Here is a 21,084-nt window from a genome sequence, read left to right on the forward strand (position 1 = left end):
TTCTATTAACAATTCTTATCAAAATACTGGCTGGCTTTTTTTGCACAAATTGACGAGTTGATCCTAAAGTTAATATGAAAATGTAAAAAATCCAGAATAGCCAAAATGGTCTTGAAAAATAAGAACAAAGTTGGAGGACTCACATTTCCCAATTTCAATACTTAACTACGAAGCTACAGTAATCAATACAGTATGGTACTGGCATAATGATAGAAATATAGATGACTAAAATAGAATTGAGAGTCCAGAAATAAACCCCCATGTTCATGGTCAATTGATTTACAACAAGGGTGCCAAGATATGACATTGCAGAAGGAATCACCTTTTCAACAAATGGTGCTGGGACAACTGAATTGCCACATGTAAAATAATGAAGTTGGATCCCTATCTTACATCATGTATGAAAAACTTAACTCAGATAGCTTAAGTTTCTAAATGTAAGTTAAAAAAATAAAACTATAAAATTTAAAAATATATATATAGATTTTTGTTTTTTTTTAAACTATAAAACTCTTAGAGGGAAACATATTTGTGACCTGGATTAGGCAATGGTTTTGTAGATATGATACCAAAAGCACAAGCAATAAAGGAAAAAAATAGATAAACTTCATCAAAATTAAAAACCTTTGTGAACAGAACTAAAATACTCTAGTGAAGTGATGAGAATTGTAATAATCAAGGCACCCGAGAAGTCCGAAGGCAGAAATGAAAGCCAAACTATTTCTGTTTCACTTAAGAAGTGAATGGAAGGCACTAATTTCTTGATCAATTATTTTATAAGATTAATAATAAATAACTTCCGAGCCAAGGCCACCATCAACACACAAATGGAAGTCTTTGCTTTTCCACATTATAGATTTTCTCTGATTTATACTCCATAAGCCTCCATTGCTGTTGTTTTATTTTTTTTAAAAAGTCAGTTAAAAGGTGACATATTGATGAAAACTGTCAAAATGACTGAAATAGACAAGATCTGCCTGATGGAGACACACACAGGACAAGGAAAACGGGACTAAATTTACTGGCTTAATTTTACTGTTTTATGCATGTCACAACACCCACTATCGGCATAACAAAAGGATCTCATTCTTGAGTTCTATAGAGCCCTAGTAAATGCACTGAAAGAGTGATTAATGATAATCATTTTTCTCTGCTTGAAAAATAGGGCATTTTAAACACACAAATGTGTTTGCCAAGGAAGAAATGTTGACCAAATAATCTAGAAAGTTCCTGATGCTAGATAATCAATTTGCCATTTATAATTGCCTCAAAGTTTGTTGTAATAAAGGTCTTTTTTACATAAAGGGAAAGGGGCCATGGGAGTGAAGGGGAAAAGATAGTTATTTACATGTTATTTGTAAACTTAAGGGAGGGCTATTTTAGCTAAGAGAAGTGAAGAATTCAAGTAGTTCCCAGTTTAACTCATTAAAAAATGATAGCTCCTGTAGAAAATTACACTGCTGTTAAAGAATTGAGCAGATCTTGTACACTATCTAGGAAACTGTTTAAGTGTATTTCCGACTATATCCAATACCATTACATAATGTGCAATTTCTGAGTTTATTTCTGAGTTCGTTGCCTGTTAACTAACTTTAGTAGGGAAGTTTCCATGGATTTATGAGCTAGACAAGGTTTAATGAAAGATTGAAGTAGATAAATTCTTAACCCGCATTAGTGCTCTGTCATGAAAGATTCAAAGAGTTTCTAGAAACATTTATGTGAATGTGTTTGTAATTTTTTTTAATGATTCAAAGAACAAATAGAAGAAATTTAGTGTATTTTTAAAATGTTGACTAGTTTATGTTTTGAAAAACACAGTAAGGCATGGGGTTGGGTTTGTGAAATGCAAAGGAATCTAAAAAAAAACCTAAAGAATGGGAGGGTAGAGGGGTGTGTGTGTGAGTGTGTGTGTGTTGTTTTTATTGTCCAACACCTAAATCCAACAGAGTTCTTCCAAAGTAAACTTGCTGTTCATTCTTATAATGAATAATCTTTACTAGAAATGGAAGTCTCCCAATGAAAGCATATTTTGAGAAAACTCACATATTTCTATAATTGTTCTATTCCTTGGAACACATATTAAGTTCCCTGTGTGTTTTTCTTCATTTATGGAAGGTTTTGTTTTTTTTTGAAATATATGTATTAATATTTTTCATTATTCTCTCTTCTGCCTATAGCCTCAAAGCTAGTATATTTTTCTTTCTTAAAGTTCTAACTCATTATTATATCCCATCCCCTCATTATATTTCCATTTTATTAGATCCAATAAACATAGCTTTCGGGGGCCTGGGTATTGCTGGGAGTTGAGATCAATAATATCTCATGAGTCATTCAGCCCGTGTTATTTCTGAAACTAGTATTTGACATCATTTCTGCCTGGCTGTGAACACCCTCTAGAATACATTCCAAGCCTGTGATGGAACTTGGGAGCTGAAGTTCCATCTTAGATTAATTTGTAATACCGCCCCAAGTCATGGATCTGCAACTTCTCACTTGACTGCATTCATTTTGGGCAGCTGGATACATCACCTGAGCTTTGTCTCAGGTTACCCAAGGCATCCACGGATGGAAGACAGCAGAAAATTGAAAATAACAATCCCTCTATAAACACATGCTCCTGAGGAATTTCTCATCTTGCAAGGGTAATGACTATATTTATATTTAACATTATTTATTGTTTTCTCTTTAACCTCCAGCGTAAGAAGATTCCAGAATGTGATACATTTGTTAATTCAGTGACCTTCTTAAATAAATATCATCTCCTTCAATAAATTGAAATGGGGACTATTTCTCCTTGCTTTCAATGCTATGTGACCTTCATTCAGGTCACAGTCCCATGGCTACACTTGAGAAAACTGTCCAAAATACAGAGGCTGTGTTGTTCATCTTGACTATTTCAAGGGGCATCAGTTTGATATGATCTCTCTCTTCCATGGTGTCTGCCTGCTGCCTCAACGAGACCATGAAACTCTCCTGAATATAGATCCAAAACCAACTGCCATGAAATGGCTTAGGTAAGAAAGTGGGAAAACAACTTTAAGCATATGCTTTACTAATTATAGGAACCTCACCATCAGGGGCTGTGTATATTCCCAAACACTTTCTCTGTAGGAGACGAAATACTGGGGGATACAAAACTGTCATGAGATATATTCCTTACCTTCACCATCTAGGTAGGGAGGCAAGTGTAAATAAAGGAGAAGGTTCTTACATGCCAGGGTAAACTCACCCCAATGTTATACTTCTGGCTGCTTTTTCTTTCTGTTCTTCCTCTTTCTTCTTGGTAACAGAACATTCTATTTAGGTTCTGACATGCGTCAAATTATCCTCCCCAGCACTGGGGTAAATCTTTATTCTTTTCAGCCAGTCACAGTAGTTCTGTGACCCACGTAAGTGGTTAATGTGGGCATTGCTGTGTGGTTTAACTCTGGTCTATATCTAACAGGGCATAAAGGAAAGTCTACTGGGCACAGCTGAGGAGACCTCACTCTTACAAAGGGTTACAAGACAGGGACTTTCCCTGTGCCACATGTGGATCTTATTTCATAGAAAGGCAAGGTTCAGGGTATACAGTCATCTTGAAATCATTAGGGAGCAAAAAGATGGAAAGCATCTGGGTCTCCAGCGACATCAAAAAATTCCTGATTTAATCAACCCCAAGCACCTTGCTTCTGGAGTTCTTGTTGTGGGAGATAATAAGTTCTCTAATATTTAAACCATTAAGTAATGGTAACCTATCACTTACAAACCCCAATATCCTGTTTTAATATATCTTCATGTGACAAATGAAGATATATTAGGCTTAAAAGAATTAAGCATGTAATCTACTTCAGGACAAATTTAAACATGGTCTGTTTATTTGTTAAGCACATCTTCTTTTCATTCTTCCCACAATTTTCATAGGTTTGTGTGTGCTTTAAACCAAGAATAAATTATAAAGATTGCCTAAGCTAACAGCTAAATGAGTAGGGCAGATGTAAAAGGAAGGAGTAACACTCAGACTGAGTTGACAGTAGATAACTGTCAAGAGTAAAAATATGCCTTGAATCATTTCTAGAAGTCTGCAGCCAAGAACATACATATGAGGAGAGGAGTTGAATGACTATTTGATACATCTGATCAGATAATGTGATGCATAAGAGGAATAACTAAAACTTAAAGTTTTTTTTTTTCATTTTAAGCTGAATTAAGATTTTAATTACTTAGTTATACCACTTTGCCATTATCTCCCAAACAGTTTGGAATATGGGAAGATTTATGAAGAACTGAAAAACTATAGGTTGAAATGACTGCATACTGTTGTATCCTGAGAGAATTTTGTTTTGAATCAAGAGGGTAGATTTCTCAAGGAAAATAAAAAAATTAAAACATAATCACTGCCAATTATAATTGAAAAATAAAACAATATTAAAAAAGAAAAAAACAAACAAAAACAAAAACGTAATCACTACTTGATGTACTGCCAAGACTATCCAAACCCTAGAATATGACCATCATAATTAAAAATCAACTAATTCTGTGCAAGTATTTCAAGCAAAAAAACAATAATGAGTAGAGAAGTAGACATATAATAACGATAATAATGCATTGTTAAATTGATTGGTTTTCATACTGTATATTTAATTTTTATAGTTCCTTTGAAGGCTCAAAACATTCCAAATATCAAAGTATTCCTTACTTGAAGTTAGACTGGCATTTCTCAGGAACATCAGTTCCTAAAATGCACCAAGAAAATAAATAGGGTGGTGATGAGGGGAAGAGGATTGGTCATAACCTTAAAGGGTGTGAATCTGCAGGCCTTCATTCCTGTATTAAAAACATAGTACAGTAGGCACCAATCTTTGTTTATGCCTAGCATTTTTCAAACTCCTTTGAAAAAGAAAACTTCCCTTTTCCCACTGAACACCCTTTATATAAAATAATATTTCTACAGAAAAGGTTCCCACTTGTTCTGGAAATGGCCGTAAAGTATAAAATCGAACTCATTTTCTAGGTATTGATTTTAACATTTAACTAGATTCTATTGGGTTATACATACATTGGTTATATTTTTATTTTACAATTTTCTTAATTAGCCTTGGGAAGTTTGAATTTCTATATCATTGATGTTTTTATTTACCTTAAGGCCCCTGAGAAATAAGAGTTTTACATTAGATTTATCTATTATTAAAAGAAGTATACTAATATTATATAAACCAAAACCAAATTTTACCTGTAAGTCAAAAGAGGATTTCGAGCAAAACTTCAACAGCTGTAATAGTATTTTATTATTATTTTTTTTTGGCGGGGGAGAAGGGAGCTAATTATATGGAATTCTCAATTCTACTGCAGGAAAAGAAAAGACTTTGGTACTAGGACAAGGTAATATTGTTAGAATATGGACTTATATAATGTAAACTTTGGTATAATAATAAATAGAAAGTGAGCAAAATAAATTTAAAAAACCCTAAAGATCAGAACATTATTTAATATAAGTAACATTTTAAAAATTAAATATTTGAAAATATGTGAAATCTAATACTACTAGAAATTAAATAATTGGAGAGAGAATTAGTCGACTAGGTCAGAAATCATGTATATGAATCAGGCGGTGGCGATATGAGACCATTGTACAGAAATTTGGAGATAGCGCTTTGAGTTTTTTTCTCATCAAATAAAGAGTGGATCCTTCTCTTTCCTAGTACTGAATGCTCCACCTTTTGAAAACTATTGGCCATTAATTTTCTAACACCCTAAACCAAACTGACAAATGGAGCCAAATTCTCTACCACATCTGTGCTTACCAAGTTATTCAGAGGGAGGGCAAATGACTGATTCTGGAAGAAATTAATTGTACTGAAAATCCTTAGTGAAATGCAGTTAAAAAAGAACCTCAGAGAAAAATTTGAATAGTATTCTGTAGTTTGTCTGTATTAATATTAAACAATTTTCTTAGAACTATTACTGTGTTGAGGAAAGCAAAGGAGTAATTATGTATAATTTGTTAAGTATCAGGATTGATAAAGGAAGCACAGCTATAGAATCAAGAATTTAAATTGGAAAATAAGAGAGGCAATACTTTTGTGAACTTGTGCCTTAACAAGAAAAAAATTATCTTTTATTGTTTTGACTATGGAAAAGGTCTAGAAACAATGTTCCATAGGGCAGCGTCCAAATTGCTGTTACTCATACAATTTCTTTCCCACTAAAAGAAATCAGGGCTCACTGGGGAAAAGTCTGATTCTGTGTGTTTTGCAGAAAGAAACAAGATGAATCTGGAAGATTTTTATGAGCCAGAAAGCAAGGATATTTTCAAAGATCAATGGGTCATGTCAAAAGGACATAGAAGCCAGCCTAAAAAACACTGCCATCAACTAAAGCTGAGAAAATTTGAGCATCCTAAGAAATATAGTGGCTGTAGTTGAATAAACAAACACAAAATCTGAAAACTATAAGTTCATAATGATACACAGAAAGAGAAAAATTAAAATATTCTGAAAGAAGATGAAAATAATAGAATGTATATGTCAGGCAGTTTTGTCATTCAATTGTGTAAGTATTACTGTAAGTATTATTTATTATATGACAAGTAACAGAAAAACGATTAAATCAATTTGAAGCATTTTTGGACTTAAAAGGATTATTGTTGAAATTACCACATACAGTGACTTCCAGATAGATGAAACCACACACAGTGTCCAAAATTTATCTGGACATATATTTAAGTATTTTTAAGAGTCTTATGGTCCTAAGTATATAATAGATGCAAGATTCCACCATGTGCCAAGGTCTTTGAAGTTACAGTTCTTAGGATCCTATCAAGTCAAAGATCTAGACTCTTAACTTGAAGTTTGATAGACTTCCTTAAACTTGAATGAGAAAAAGATTACATCTTTAATTTTAACCTCTATGTGAAATTTGACATTCTCTTCAGTTATGAATGTAGATCACAAATTACAGTTGTATTAGCAGGACTTGTGAATGTACATCACAAATTACTGTTGTATTAGCAGGATTTGTGACTGTCACAAATGACAGATATTATAATCCAATTGTTGCATATATCACAACATATTATGCATACTAATTTTAATTATGTTAAATAAATTAAAAATATTTTATCACAAATTTGTTTTTTAATACTTGATAAAAATATTTGAATATAATTTATTTCCTCTTTAATCCTATGTACTTTATTTTATACATTTAACACTATTAGAAAAGTTCATAGGCTTCACCAGACTGATGAATAGGTCATTGGTACCAAATAAAATTAAGAACACCTGAGGAAGAAAAAAAAATCCTTTATAAAGGCTTATCAATTTGAGTGGGAGTTGCAACATTTTTGCAGTAGGCTTAATAAACTGAATCCAAGGAAGTGAGCTAAGTGGATATTCTCTTCTTAAAGTTAGTAGTTTTAAAACAGGGCTAAAAATATTTTGGCACTCTTTTCATTCAGAGCTGTGGTCTATGCGCCTCCCTTTGAATGTAGGCAGGCTTGTGACTGACAAATAAGAAGTGACCGTAAAGGACTTCAGAGACTTAAGTGTCGAAAGGCAATTAATTAATCTTCCTCCTTGTTCTTTGGGACACTTGTTCTTGAAGGCGTTAGTTGCCATATAAGGAGTATACCTATACTGGGGATGCCATACTGTGAAGAAACCCAAGCCACATGGTGAGGCTTTTAGGCAATTAGGTCAGTAGTCTTAAGTGAGCCTAGCTGTTGCATAGTCCCAGCCCAAGTGCCAGACATGTTGGAGAGAAGCCTCCAGATGATTCCAGCACCCAAATTGTTTGTGTTACCCTGAGCCTTCTCCTTCTCAGCTGAGGCCCAAGACATGAGGGAGCAGAGACAAGCTACCCCTCTGTGCCCTGTCTGAATTTCTGACATATAGAATATAGATCAAAATAAAATGGTGGCTGTTTTATGTCACTGAGTTTTGGAGTGATTTGCTAATGCAGCAAGAGATGAATAGAATAGGGTTTAGGATGAGCCAAACACTAATCTAGTTAGTTTTATGACATGAATCTCTCTTAGTAGATAATGTCAATTGAAACGAAATAGACCATGAATAGCTCAAAAGCCAATCCAATTTTCCTGAAGAACGTGCAAGTTGCAGTTCAAATGACTGTAGAACTCAGACTATAAGACTGCCTAGATGGTCTCAGATCATATAGAATCATCCTGAGATAGCCCATTCCAGCTGTCTGGAGGCTACGTTGCTATCTCTGTCCAAGAGTCGTTTCCATTCTAAGTTGTTTTTCATGGAATGTGTAATACCAGGCCAATACTGGACTTGACACTAGCACAACATGCATTTGATCTAGGATGAGTAGGCCTCTTTAAGGAATTTAGACGGAAGAACTGCTTAGTTGCCTGTTGGCTGAACCCTGTGAGAGTCCCTTGGACATGCCTATGAATATTCAGTGTCTGGATCTCTCTTGTCATTATTTAGATAGCTCTTCTGTTCAACACTGCAACACAAATCATACATCCCTGGACAATGAGTGGCGAGAACATCAAAACTTTCCCACCAAGGCGTGGTGAACACTCACAGATACTGAAGGAGAACTTAGACTTTGATTGTGCTATGGGTCTTATAGTCTGTCTATCTTATATTCATTTGGATGATGGACTGTGTGAAGAAAGAGAGCAATGTGATTTATTTAAAGCCTTATTTTTTCCTTATTACATATATTTTCTACAAATTCTTCTCAAGCCTAGTGATTCAAGATTTGCCATATAGAAAGTACCCTAGAAGTGTACTTTGATTATAAAAACATTTTAAGCTTATTAAAATATGTATTTATAAAAAACTCATTCTAAACTATGTTGAGATAATATATATGCATATATGTATGCATATATATATTTTTATATTTTTTGATTTAATGATCTACTAAAAACCATGGCGATACTCAATTTAAGATCAAATTAGGAAACATAGTTTTGTTTTTTCCTCCTTTATTATATGTGCAACTGAGTATAAAATTATATAAAATCATTTACAGGTCAATATGTTTATATCTAAAGCCCTGTTCTACCTTGAGCAAATTAACAATGTGCTTTGTGCAGAAGTTATTAAGGCCTTCAGAATTTTTCTGTAGATAAAAGAAGTCCAAAGAACTAAGTAGGATTGTAAATGGCTTGAAGTCCACTGAAGAATGAATTTGGTTACACAAAACTTCTCTGGATCTGAAGATACCAGACATGGATACATTTTAGAAGACTTGAAAAATTAGAGATATGTGTGAAGAAATGATATTGTTGCACAAATAAGGACACGACTGCTTACAGGTGGAGCCTCTGATCATGAGCCCCAGTTCTCAGAGGCATTTCACAAGAAACAAACAAACAAAAAATATGCTTTTACTTATGAGTAATAGAAAGTAGAGGTTGGTGAAATTTGGTGAGACTGGCTAAAGTAACTGTCAAAGAACTATAAATTCATACCTGTGAGGTAGGTGTTGTGTGAGGAATTAATGAAATAGTGAGAAAGGGGTTGAGACATATCTTCATTCAAATCCAGTTTCTCAGGTGAAACAACTCCATTTTCTTCTCCACTCAGATAGCGCATAAATCCATCCACTGATATCTGTCCTGGAGGAAATGAAGGGTTATGAAGAGTGTGAATGTATTCTTTTTATGGGTTGCTGATAGCATTTTTTTTTCCCCTGAAAGCTCTGATAACATCCAAAGTAGAAGACGGCAGCCACAATTGCATTTTTAATATGGATAAATAGTAGTCTATGATCATTCTGTTTCACTACAGTTATCTCCAAATGCCAGAGATAAAAGTATAGTTGCATGAGCCTCACTGGCTTTCAGAGGTTTTTAAATACCTAAACACCAATCTCCTGTTTTTAAATATAAGAATGGTTATCAACTTCATGGATGAATACCAAAAGTTATTAGTGCTTATCTCTGGGTAATAGAATACGGAGTGATTTTTTCCAAATTTTCTATTATAAATATTAACACAAAATGGTTTCAACAACAACAAAAAAAGTTAAGATGGCTCTCTCTTATGTATTCTATAAAAATTACTATGATAAAGGTAAAGAATTATTTCAATATTTAGCATTAGTCACCTCTGAAAGGTTATCACAAAAGAAAATTGCTAAGTATTATCTGAGTAAAATGAATTACGTATCATATTTTCTTCCATTTGAAGTAAGGTCATTCTAAATAAAAAATATAAAGATCTTTTTTATCAGCATTCTATTTTTTATTTCTTTATGTTGCATATATCCTTTTATGTCACTTGTATAATCAAAAAAGTTATTCAAAAGTGGTTTTTTTATTTAAAATGAAGTGAAAAGGGTTTTCAAAGAATGATCTTTTTTCCTGAAACAGAAAATAAATATGACCACAAATGAGTTTGTTCTAGGAATAAAAAATCAAATGCTGATTAAAAAGATCTTTATATTTCTTATTTAGAATGACCTTACATCAAATGGAAGAAAATATGATTCATACTCCATTTATTTCAGTCAGATTCTACTTAGCAATTTTTCTTCTGTGGTAAACTTTCTGAGGTGACTAATGCTAAATATTGAGATAATTTTTTATCTTTATCATAGTAATTTTTATAGAATACATAGAGACCCATCTTAATTATTTTTTTGTTGAAATAGTTTTATATTAATATAAAAATGGTATATGTTCATTGAAGAAAAATTAGGAAATGAAATAAGCAAAACTTTTTCTAAACATGCTTAACTCTTCTTTCAGAGGTAACTACTGTTAAAATCTTGGGTATGTATGCTTCCAGAGGAAAAATATGTGAGAACGCGTTTATAATTACTTTATAAGAATGTAATAATAGATAGATTTAGTAACCTCCTTTGTTTATATTAATGAAAATACATTATGAACTCTCTCTTTGTACAAACTCAATTATTTTTGTAAGATGAATTCCTGGAAATCGAATTGGTTAAAAGAGTATGTATATTTTAAGGCTTTTAGTACACATGGCCAATTTGCTTTCCGTAAAATTTCTAGCAATTCACTCTTTCTTCAATCGTTTTCCTTCTCTTTACCCCTACACCAAACTCATAGGTAAAAACATGATTTCTAATAATTTTAATTTTTACAAATTTGAGCATTATTTTATTCTTGAATGGTAAGAGGCATATATCATCTGTAAGCAGCAAAGCTAGTATTGATTATTTCCCACAGTGTAAATCTTTTTACATTCATTAAATTTCTCAAAATGACTAATGAGTACTTTTCCTAATTCTGTAAACATTATAGCTAAGTAAACTTTAATATTTTCCAGGAATAAATAAACAAAAAGAACTTGGGTTATTGACTCTCGATGAGAGGAGGTGAGTTATATAAAATGAAAAATCTTCCTAAACGAACTTTTAAATGGGTACAATTATTTATACTATGAACATCTTACAAATCAACTCTAATACATATCTTGACAACTGTAATAATGACAAAAAGAAAAAGTGCTAAGAAGGTCTCTTGTATTAGAAATAAGAAATATGACAAAAAGGGTCTTCATCTTGGTATGTTTGTGTGATCAATTTTTAATAGGTGCCTAATTTATACCTCCAAATAACCATCACCTAACAAAGTGATCGTTCCAATCATGCTACCAGTGATGAGAGCACTTTGATTACTGCCTTTGAAGCCTGCTTTAAAAAATTCATTTATGGCAGAATGCATATATCATTTCGGACTGGTTTCAATTTTTGAAAACAAACCAAAATCAATACCATTTAGGGTCAAAGCTATTTCAGTAGATAGCTTTTAAAAATAATTTGGGTATAAAATTCATTTAGAGGTAAATTTAAAAAATATATAATTTCTTCATAGTCTTCTTTTTTTCCTATAACAAGTCGATTTGTTATCTTCTTCTCAAACGAGTGTCCATTCCTCTCTCATTCCCTCCTTCCTTCCTTCTCCCCTCTCATTACCTTCTGTTCAACAAAGATTTATTGGACATCTGCTATGTGATAAAAAACACAACACAGTAAAGCAAAGTCTCTGCCTTCAGAGCCCGTAATTTAATAGGAAATAAGACAATTCACACCTTGAAAACCAGGCGTGAGCTCCTCTAAAGCAGGGTATGCATTTATGTCTTCGTCATCCCTGGAATCTGCCACAATGCTTTGTGTGCAGTAGGTGTTAAATCAGCACCTCTTTTTGATAATTTGTTACTCAGAATAGAAAATAAATTGTTTTAAACCTACCTGGAAGTCACCAAGGATAGCTTAATTTTGTTAGATATTTTTTTTTCTGATTAGGTTAAATCATATGAAATTGCTAATGCTTAGTATTTTTAACCTATGCAAATGACAACTTCATACAACTCAACCTCTAACTACAGCTATTCCTCAGAGAACCAGCAGTAAATAACAAATGTCTTTAAGGGCTAGCAAAAGAAAATAATGTGACTACTGGAATAAGGTGTGCATCAAGGAACTATGGGGTGTGGAAAACTCACAAATGCAAATGATAGCAATAAAATGTTGTGTGACCAAAGGTACCATTTTTATAGTGCTGGATTTGACCCTGAGACAATCAGCTTGTGTCTGTTATCTTGTAAAAATAAATACTCTTTGGTCTGATCAACAACTTTTAAAAGCAATGAAAACAAATATGCCAATATGGCAAAGATGACAAATTAATTTTAAATTTAACATCAATTCCCATTTATTGCCTTCTGGGTCCTTGTGTTGAAAAAGGTTCTGAACCCTGCTTGTGATTAATTTTGATGTCTGTCATGGGTATAGAACAGAAAAGTGGGGGTATACAAGAAATATATTTGTTATCCTTAAATAAGCATATTATAATTAAAGTCAAATTGTAATCTGCAATGCGCCAAAGTTTTATTTAACTCATCAATGAGGAAACTAGAAAGATGACAAAGCCATTTCAAAGAAGGTTATGAGAGACTAATATATACATATATGTGTGTGACAGCAAATAAATAAGAAACCCCAAATTTTAGAAAAATATTGCAAAATTGAATACAAAGCTGATTAATGTCTTGTAAGTCAAAAAAAATATAACCTTTGGGTTATCTTCCCTACTTTTATTATTTCACAGGAATCGAAAATTTTAACATAGATAATTTTTAGCATAGATTTGAATCAGAGTTCAGAATAATCAGTGTTTATGAAGATTATTTACAATTAATTATACTAAATAATTTAAAAATCCCCAGTGACAAATTTACCCAACCCAGAATAAAAACAATGAATAAGTTTAGAGTACAGTTCAGAATATGATTGCAGACTATAGGTAAGCAGACACCGGGAACATCTTTCAACCCCAAAGCTTTGCCTTGCTAACTAAAGGAACAAATGAGCAAAATTGTGATGTGTCAAATGACTAAGCAAAGATGTACCAAAGTCAAGAAAAGCCTATGAAAACGTAAGGGTAAGAAGTAGCCAGTTTATAATTTCCAAAGTGTTGCCTAAAGAGTTTGGAGTTCATATGCAAAATTGTAGATGTTTTTGGCATAATGAATTAGCCCTCCAAATAGATCTGACTAGTAAAGGCTTTGGGACAGAAAGTAGAACATACAGAATTTTCCTTTGTTCGATATAACCTACAGCTGGAATATTTGCTGCTGCTTATATTAAATGCCTCAGTCCTTTTCCACCAACCTTGCACTATTTTTGCGAAACTGCTTACTTTTTTTTTCTGGTCCACTGAGGAGCATAGAAGAATGAAAACATTGAGAATTAAGATAGAAAAGTATTGCTTTTCTAAACAAATTAATAACAGCAGAAAAAAATCCAGCTTCCTTTACTTCCAGCAGTAACTGATCAAAGACAAATTCCTTAATCGTAGGATGAATAAACTATATGGGCTCTTAAGTCTCCTCTAGCTCTAAATTCCTATGAATTCAAGTGTTTATATATATTAGGGATGATTACTAGCTAAAACAAAACGTCCCATATTAAAATGAGATTATGAAACAACAAACCACAATTTAAAGCAATGCTACAATTTTCTGGAAAAAAAATCAACAGGAAAAGAAGTTCAGAAGGATATAGCCAGCTGACAAAAGTTAAAAATAGAGCCCATTACATATTTTCTTAATAAAATATTGTTATGCTTCTAACTGAATATGTAGCTCATATAACAGCACCTAAAGATCTTCATAAGGATGTATATTGTTTGTACCAGTTAGAGACAAAGTAAGAAAAATATAAATCCCTCAAGGAATGGAAAAAAAAAAAACCAACCCTGTTCTGTGAAGCTTTTCCATTCAAAAGAAGTTCTGGTGTTCAACAAAAAAAGAAACTAGTGATGCAAAAGTGAAAAGATCTGACTTCAATGGGGAGAAACAATCTCCAAAGAGACACAAAATGATGGTCCCCAATGGCCATTTACATGTCTCCTCATACTTCAGCAATATCTTTGCTGCAAAGAAACTCTCGAATGTCACATGGCTTTGCACAAATGGCATGGGCAGCAACTGTACCTCTGCCTCCTTCTGCTTATCTCCCTCCCCTAGGGTAGATAATGATTGAAGCTCCACTGGTGGCCTCCTGAACATGTCAGGAAGACAGAAATTTGAAATTCCGCTGTGGCAAAAATGATAGCTTCCAAAGATGCTTTAAAACCATGCATTTCCATTGACACTTGAATGGATATCTTTCAAGCTTACAAGTGCATTCAAAAAGGCCTTTGAATAATTTACGAGCTATTCTGATGACTTCTCTAAACCCGAGGCCTCACGAAAAACATCAAGAATGAGGAACATTTGTGTCCAGAAAGGGGAGCTCTGGACAATAGAACAGAAGAATGGTCTAAAGAGCTTTGTGGACTGGGTCTCCCATGTTTTCAGGTCCTGAATGCTTTATCTAATGATGTCTAGAAATTAACTTTCAAACAGGACTTTCTGACTTAATCATTCTGTACTAGGCATCTGAGAAAAGATGTTTCAGCTCAAGTCTCTCCAGGAAGAACAAGGTATCTTGAACTTACGTGGAAGCTAGGGCACTCCTTCTTTTGGTTATTAATGAACATATTTTTAGTAAGAGCCCAACTCTATGTGCTAGAGGTTGAGAATAACAAATGATCTGTTCATGAGAGCCTGACCATATACCACATACCACAGAAAATTCCTTCTTGATGCCTGTTGATGTGCAGTTCAGGTCTCTATTTATTTAGTAGAGTGTCTAACATACATGTAGCTAAAGAGCTTGGAGTCAGAGCAACATAGCAGATAGTCAGAGCAACATAGCAGATAGTCGGAGCAACATGCCCAGATAGCAGACAAACATAACTTCATGTTGGCCACATAGGAGCTTTATGGCTTCCTAAGAATTTAAATTTCAGGAATCTTTGGAGATGATCAACTCATTTTGGTCCAGTTCTGCTCCAGTTTCTCTTTCCCTTTCTGCTGGCAGAAGATAGAGGAAAATCAGTCAATTTAATTGCTGTTGAAATGAATTTAGATAGAGGGAGTGGTAAGGATCTGTGTGGCCAGTGGGTAGAGTGGCCAAGGGGCAGCTAAGGTGCCCCATATGATTTGCTCTTGATGTACAGATACTACTACAGGAGATGACTGGGAAAAAAATAGCATGGTCCATAAGATAGGGTTATTTTCTAAATTTAGACCTATTTTTATAGCTGCTAGCCAGAACTACTTCTACTAGGTTGGTTGCTTGAAACAAGCTCCCTCATTTCCCCTTGGGTAGAAGCAAATGCTTCCAAATCTATTAGTTAATGCTTTGGATATTTGCTTCTATATCTCAAAATATTATGCTTGTATTACTATTTTTGACTTCTCACCATGGGAGATAAAGATATTGCTCTTACTTCTCTTTACCCCATATACACAGTCTTCCTATCATTTTGAAATAGTTATATTATAATTTAGTCAGATCAGTAATCAGTACTTATACTATCACGAAGGTATATTTTATTCAGGGCTGAGTCATATAGTAGACCAAAGATTATTTTTCTTTTCACGCACAATTTTAAATTTTCCCTGGTGTTAGCATTTGTCTTGTTGTGTCATCTGCTTAACTTTTTTGCACGTATCTCTAATCTAATTTTCAGATGATCTCCACCAGTTATCTAAACCTTTATGCAATATGTTCAAACACAGTAAGTGTTCTCTGAGTTTCATTTTCTTAAAGGTCTTCCCTGGAGCCTTATGATCTGCTCCAATCTAGATTGATTAATTTTCATTTCTTTTACTTCTTCATTAAATCTCTTCTCTCTCTTTTTTTGTATATCATGTCTTTCTCTTTCATGGTTAGCTTTTTTCATTTTAATGGAAGCACATTTCTCAGTAGCTTCTTGAGAAAGGGTTCATGAGTATTAAATTTTTTGATGCTTGAATGTCTAAAATTGGCTTCATAATATTTGCATACTCAATTGATAGTTTAGCTGGGTATAATATTCTAAGTGTGGTTATAAAGAGTTTTGAAGACTTGTTGATTTGTCATCCTAAAAACATGGCCTGTTTTTTTCTTTTTTCTTTTTGAAAATTTCTAGCATCTTATTTAGTCGAAATTTCTTGAAATTTCAAATTATGTACTTTGGCATAGGTTTATCTTTATCTCCTGTGCTAGGTACTTTTTGAGTCTGTTCAGTCTGAAAGATATCATCATTCTATTTGGGAAAATTTCTATGAATTATATCTATGATAATTTCCTCTTTCTGGCATATTATTTGGCCAAATTTAAAATTTTTATACATTTTATCTCTGATTTTCATTTTATTTCTTTACTCTCTGAGAGATTTCTTCAACTTTATTTTCAATATGCATTTAAGGCTTTTGTTTCTGCTACCTTCTTTTTAATTTCTAAAAGCCGTTTTTATTCTCTGGCATTTCCTTAAAAATACACATTGTGTTCTTTTTTCAGGGGGTGCAATATGTTCTATTTCTAAGGATGTTAATGATATATGTATATTTAAACTTTTTTTCTTACTATATAGTCATTTTTTCCCCTGATTACTTTTTTCCTGCTTATTTATAATTTTTCAAGAAGTTTTCCTCACACATCTAGTAATTTTTAATTGTCTGCTCTTATTTCAAATTGGTGTATTAAAAAGCTGATTGACTTTTCAATGTATCTTGAAAAGTAAGAGCGTTAATAAGGCATTATTGTAGAGGGATCAATCTTTGTGTCTTTGGAGTAATGCCTAATGTCAGTACTTTTAGGTGTTTCTTCTTGGGTTGATCAGAGTCCTGGGAGAAAATTTAATTACTCGCCGAGAAAGCAATGATCTGGATGCCATCATTCTAGAACCAAATGAGGGAAAAAGGCTGAGGTCTTCGCACTCAGTATGCTTATGATCACTTTATTTCTTTGCTTTTAAAATGGCAGCAGTGCCTTCACATGGGCCTGTGTCACCCTCAGACCCTCTGTTTTCTTATCTGTAGGAAGTACATACTTAGTCTTCTCCCAGGTGGGAGTTCTGACTATTCCTTAAACAGCTGTTAACCAATCCTGCTAATTTTAGGCTTTATTTCCAAACCCACTTTGGTAAGACCCTAGCACTATCAATTTCTGAAACTTTAAAGGTTTTTATAGAATAACTAAGATTGGTTCCTAGCTTTTCACATGAATGATCCTTGATCAGTTTTCTCAGATCTGTTTAGCTGTAAACATAGCTAGCTGCCCAAATCATGTAATTGTCTCTTATCCTATGATCCTTGTTCTTGACAGATTATACCTTTAAAAAATATCTCTTTTAATAAAATTTTAGTGTAGTTTCAAGAAAGAGTTTAATTAGATGAATAGATTCAGTTCACCATATTTGTCCTGAAGTTCTGTGATTTTTCCACTCTACCATAATGCAGAGATTTTTGTTGATTATGTTTTAAGTCAGATTTTACATGTGTTACACATGTTAGTATCTTTAGGTAAAATTAAATCATAAGGAAAGAACTAAATGTTTTCCTTTGTGGACCTGCTCGGGCTGGTTAGAGACTTACAATGGGGTTCCTTAGTTTTCTTTTATTTATATCTTTTTAATAAAAAAGTATGCAGTGACTAATATCTCACTACAGACGGCACTATATGGATATGTTGTCCATCTGATTTTCCTCGCTCCATCTTTTCCCAGGTAGAATGTAGTCAGAGTCACAGAGGTATCTTGAGCTCTAAGGTACTTATAAGGTGGGAAGTTGCTTGAACCTCTTGGCTTCTCTTGCCAATCCCATAGGCTGCTTGTGTAGAACAGGTATGGTAATTTGTATAAGGATCTGTCAACATCCCGAGTTTCTAAAGGAGTCATGATTGAGTCAAGCCTGATTTTATGAGTGCTGGTGAATTGTCCAATGCCCTTCATGGTGGTCATGGGATGTGTCCCTCATGATCTCATTCTGTCGGCAAATATATGTCCAGATTTGCAATTCTGTTTCCCAACTCTCTTATGTAAAGTTACAATTTGAATTCAAAGCACTGCTGGAGAAATTAAACAATTAAATCTAAAAAAAAAAAAATTATAGAGACTTCTGGAACTAAATTCTAAGACAGCTGAAATAAACTGCATATTGTATTCATACTGTAGTAGTTGGCAGTATTTAACAAATGAGGTATTTCCGGTATTTCCTCCCTTATTATTTTGAAGTTCCTCTATTCTTCTCCACTTCAGGCTGCAACACAGGCATTCAAAATTTGCCTCAGGGAAAAAAAAATGGCAGAGAAGGGAGAACTAAAAGGTATGTCTTCTGTTTGTTTTCGAAGCCTCTTTTCTACCAGGGCTTCCTTGTCCTCAAGTCTAGGGCAAGTCCCAGACAAGTTCGATGCCCTGAAGAGAGAAGCCTGTGGTTCCTTTCCCCGGAGATGCTCCTAAAAGCTGCAAGACCTGGTGTTCCCTAGCGTCCATAAACAGAAGGAGCAGAATTGTCTAAATAAATAAATTGCAGGAGCTGGGTCTAAATAAATTAAACATCTTGAGACTTAGAGAGTTCCTTCTTGATTCGCCCTTGACTAGCAAGCATATGGCTGAACCCCTGGTCCTGAAAAGGATGAGCAGTGGCCAAGATCAGAAGGAATAAGGCAGTATTGGGGCTATTAGCTTAGAGAGATGACCAAATATAAGATTCCTCCTCTGATGTCCAGGCACTCGGTAAGGCTCTTAGCATTTAGATACCATCCTGGGTTATTTAAATATAGAAAATAAGAGGTGGGAGTATAAATTTTATTTCAAGTACACTGACAGTTTCCTCAAATGTCACCATAACATGAAGCCTTCCCTGACCACCTGATACAAATAGCAAACCCTCCTGTGCTGATACTCTTATTATATACTACTCAATATTTCTCTATGACATTTACCACTATCTGTCATTCTACATATTTACTGGTTTGTTAGTTTGGGTCTCTTCCTATAAGACTGTAAGTTTCATGAGGATAGAATGTCTTATTCTGGTTTTCTCTTGAATCACACCTTGAGACCAGGATGTGGGTATTAATTTATTTAAAAGGTGTTCTCTTGAAAACACTGGTGGAGAGTGGGGAAGGCAGTAAATAATGGCATATTATCAAGCAAATCACCACTGTAGGCAACTGAAATTTAATATCTTTGGGGAACCACTAGGAAATAGAGTAGAATAGGTACCTGCAGCTAAGGGAAGAGGAAGCTGGAGTATTTATACACCAAGTCCCAACAGTCATTGGTTGATTAATTGCTTCAGGGGGCATTAATTCTCCATTACTTCTAGCCACTACACTCTTGAGAAGAGGGGGCTCCATGAGCCAAAGAAATCGTCCAGCAAAGAGATGCACATACTCAGTGGGAAGTCCAGCCAGCAGACGGGGCTTTCGTATTGCTGATTCTTAGAAACTGGAGCAGTGCCTAACACATAAGTGCATAATAAATATTAGCTGAAAGAATGACACTGGGTTCCACAAATATTAACATTTATGTATTAATACATATCATGAGTGGTTTTGTGTATTATCTTGGCAAGTAAACCCTTCAAACCAATTTGTATCTTAGAGAACTAAAAATGTAATTCTGAGTTCAGCTGTAAATGACACTGCAAAGGAAGAATTAAGACAAAAATATTAAAGAAATGCAATGATAATTTATAGAATGGAAACATGGGGCTTGTTCTGGCTTTGGTTGATGGTACCTGATGTCAACAAGTGCACTTAAGAATTACAGGGAGGGTGTGGAGAGCTGAGTCCCAAACAAGAATCCTGGAGAGACTGCAAGTTTTATCTTTACTCCTTCCCTCTGCCTATCCCCTGGCAGAAGTGCTAATCAAATTGCATTAAATGTATAAAGCCATCAAAATAGACTAGAAAAAGGAGACTAAGATAATTCAGGATAGGGCAAATCAATCCTTAAACAATAGAAGAATTGATTGTACATCATTACATTGTGCAGGGCAAGGGAACTGCCCTGTTAATACGCTCTCCTCTTAACATCTTTGATCGGCTCTGGTAGAATTACATGAGTAAAAAAGTTTATTTGAAATAAATCCATAGGTCCTCACCTTCTACTCACAAAAGTGACTTTTGATAAGGTCGCACAAGCCGATGCTTCTTATTGCCCTGAACCTTATGAACCCGGTGGCGAATCTTCCGGACCACACACTCTGATGATACTTTACACGAGCTCAGTGATCCAGGGAAGGGAAAAAGTACACCAGGGCATGATCGAACGCTAATCTCTAAATAGAATCTCTAAATAGAATTTATGGCACATTACTATGGTGCCTTGAAGTCATGTTCTTTCCTGCTCAGTATGTGTTTTTCTTACCAGGATGGTTACCTTGGAAATCACCCTATTGTGGCATCAAAGCAACAGTGTGGAACTGCTCCTGATATAGTCCTAAAAGCAGGTGTGAGGCGGCAGCAGCAAAGTGCTAAAGAAAAAAAGTAATGCTCTGGAGGGTCAAGGAAAGAAAATGTGGCTGGATGTGTTTACAAACATGGGAGTTTTTCTGCTTTTTTCGGGGAACGGATTCTGACTTTAAAGGAAATATGTTGTATCAGTATGAGCAGATAGGAAATGAAGAAAGAGAGCCAGTCTTTGAAGAGCTTCATGAATTTAATGTATTTCCAGTGTATTATTTAACAAACCTTTATATATTGCTTGCTACATGCAAATATTAACTCATTTCATCCTCATAATAACTATGAAGTGAGTACTGCTTT

The 21,084-nt window shown here is 34.1% G+C and overlaps 1 protein-coding gene across 1 annotated transcript in view; it reads right to left on the reverse strand.

Annotated features, from left to right (window-relative positions):
• Positions 1-21,084, reverse strand: part of PLCB1 (phospholipase C beta 1) — a 411,190-nt gene that overhangs the window by 152,602 nt on the left and 237,504 nt on the right. Inside the window, 1 exon segment of the mRNA XM_039874578.1 lies at positions 9,434-9,580. Within this exon segment, the coding sequence (XP_039730512.1) occupies positions 9,434-9,580 (147 nt within the window).

This window comes from Pteropus medius, unplaced genomic scaffold, assembly GCF_902729225.1.
Source record: "Pteropus medius unplaced genomic scaffold, Ma_sr-lr_union100, whole genome shotgun sequence".
Classification (NCBI taxonomy): Eukaryota; Metazoa; Chordata; class Mammalia; order Chiroptera; family Pteropodidae; genus Pteropus; species Pteropus medius.